At 42.2% G+C, this 2,283-nt stretch overlaps 1 protein-coding gene across 3 annotated transcripts in view; it reads right to left on the bottom strand.

The window, feature by feature from the left end:
- The window catches only part of dse (dermatan sulfate epimerase), a 43,491-nt gene that overhangs the window by 20,746 nt on the left and 20,462 nt on the right, over window positions 1–2,283 (bottom strand). For all 3 annotated transcript variants that reach the window (XM_015398681.1, XM_015398683.1, XM_015398684.1), the window contains one exon: window positions 1,003–1,256. In XM_015398681.1, coding sequence (XP_015254167.1) covers window positions 1,003–1,256 — 254 coding nt within the window. The remainder of the gene's footprint in view (window positions 1–1,002; window positions 1,257–2,283) is intronic.

Raw genomic sequence — 2,283 nt, forward strand, 5'->3', positions numbered from 1 at the left:
TTTGAGGAAGAAGAAGACGTATTTTTTTTTTTCTTAGACTTTAGAAACTCAGAAGCTGATCAAATATCGGGTTAAATATCGGTGGGGTGGCCGATGTCCGATATTCAGTTTTAAGGCCGATACCGATAGGGGGTCGATTATATCGTGCATCCCTACTTATAGTTAGAGTGGCTCAGGTTATCCTGAGCTATCTCTATAGTTATGCTGCTATAGGCTTAGACTGTCGGAGGACATAGGGACAACCTTTCCTCACTCTCCTTCATTCTAACTTTATTCTTCAAATCTGGTGTATTTATTTAAGCCATAAGTTTATGTTCTTTCTACTTTTTCATCCTGGAGAAAATACAGCAATTAAGTTCTACTATAGAAAACAGAGTTGGATCTTTTCTGTTTTTCTCCTAGATATAGCCATGGGTGTAGTTTTCCTGTGACTAACAGGATGTGCTTCCTTTCATCCCTTTGGACATGATAACCGACTCATATCTCTTCTGCTTAGCTGTATCTTTTCTTGACAAAGCAACCTGTGAAGCTAATTTACCGTTATCTTTTGTAATTTAAAAAGTATCTATAGCTCAGAGCTGGTTCTGTCTCCCTGAACCTCAGTCAGCCATGGCAGACGGCCGCTCACACCGAGACTGGTTCTGCTTTCATCATGTGATGACACACGTTGCAAACTGGCACTATATAAATAAACTTACTAAATTGAGTTTAATTGTTCTGTTAACAAGTAATACAAACTTCAGTTTTAACATTGGGGGAAATTGAGGTAATTCCTTTTATAAAAGTAGAAAAAAATGTCTGAAATTTATATGTGAACATTTTCGTTCAGAGAACTTAGTGCTTAACAGGAGGTCCTAAAATTCTTTATACATAGATGTTTTTCTCAAAGCATTAATAAAAGCACCTTTTAGTTAATAAATGAAATGTGTTATTAAAGATTATTGGACAATCAGGCACTGAGTCCTGCAGCAGGTAGGCAGTAGAGACTCAGCAAACGCCTACCTTGGGTCATGTAGACCAGACTTCCTGTAAGTAGAGCCACACAGTTGGTTGGCTGATGGTTGTGCAGGTACTGGAACCCCCAGCCTCGCACATACGACTTCTCATACATGAAGCGCGTTGCGTTGCCTATTACTTGCAGGAAACGCTCCTGCTGGCCTTTATTCAAGTACTCGTACAGGAAGTCGTAGGCGGTGGCAAATCCGACCAAAGAGTGTGCCAAAGGAACTTCATCCCAGGGGGCGTCTTTGACCAACCTGCAACATATGCACAGGAGAAAGTTGGAGGAAAGCCATTGGACAGGCAGCTGCATAAGTAAATACAACAACAACACAGTAAAGTCAGCAGGCTTTCTCTTCTGCCTTTAAAGTCAAACTATTTGACATAAACAGGAAAACGTAACAATCAAGTAGCACTTTGAAAGAGGAGAAAACACATCAAGAAGCAATTTAACGTGCAGCTGCACCTGAACAGAAACAAAATAAAAATGCAGCATGGGCAGAATTTCTGCTGCTTTATAACAGGCTGGATTGAAAGAGTGCTGATCTGAGGGGATTTTAAAAGAGCTACCTGCCTGGTGTGAAAAACTAAGAGTCCAATTAAAAAGAAATGAACATCAGGTGTGGTGATGAAAGCTGTGGCTCCATATAAACAAACATTAATGAAATGTATTAACCAATGGAGGCCTGGATATGGAGTCACTCACACAATGAAAGTGGAAAAACACTACAGGCTGATCCAACTTTGATATATAGTAGCAGCCATTACAAATGGCCATTCTCAGTCAAAGGTCAGCCGAATGGCAGCCCACTTCCCTCCAACTTCCAGCCTCTGGAGTGACCACATCTTTCATATTTTTTTCCTCTGACTCCACCCATTCACTGAATTACAGGGTCTGACCAGGAGATAATGCTTCCCTTTAGATCTTAATGTCCACTAATTATGACGGAAAGAATATTGTATGTTTATTGTTTATTGATGTTTAAAAAGGAATCCTAGGGGACCAACAAATGACCAACCAATGACCAGCCAAGGACCAGCTAAGGACCAGCCAATGACCAGCCAATGACCAGCCAATGACCAGTCAAGGACCAGCCAATGACCAGACAAGGACCAGCCAATGACCAGCCAAGGACCAGCTAAGGACCAGCCAATGACCAGCCAATGACCAGCCAATGACCAGCCAAGGACCAGCCAAGGACCAGCCAATGACCAGCCAAGGACCAGCCAATGACCAGCCAATGACCAGCCAATGACCAGCCAAGGACCAGCCAAGGACCAGCC

The sequence above is a fragment of the Cyprinodon variegatus genome, unplaced genomic scaffold (assembly GCF_000732505.1).
Source record: "Cyprinodon variegatus isolate N-32 unplaced genomic scaffold, C_variegatus-1.0 Scaffold950, whole genome shotgun sequence".
NCBI lineage: Eukaryota > Metazoa > Chordata > Actinopteri > Cyprinodontiformes > Cyprinodontidae > Cyprinodon > Cyprinodon variegatus.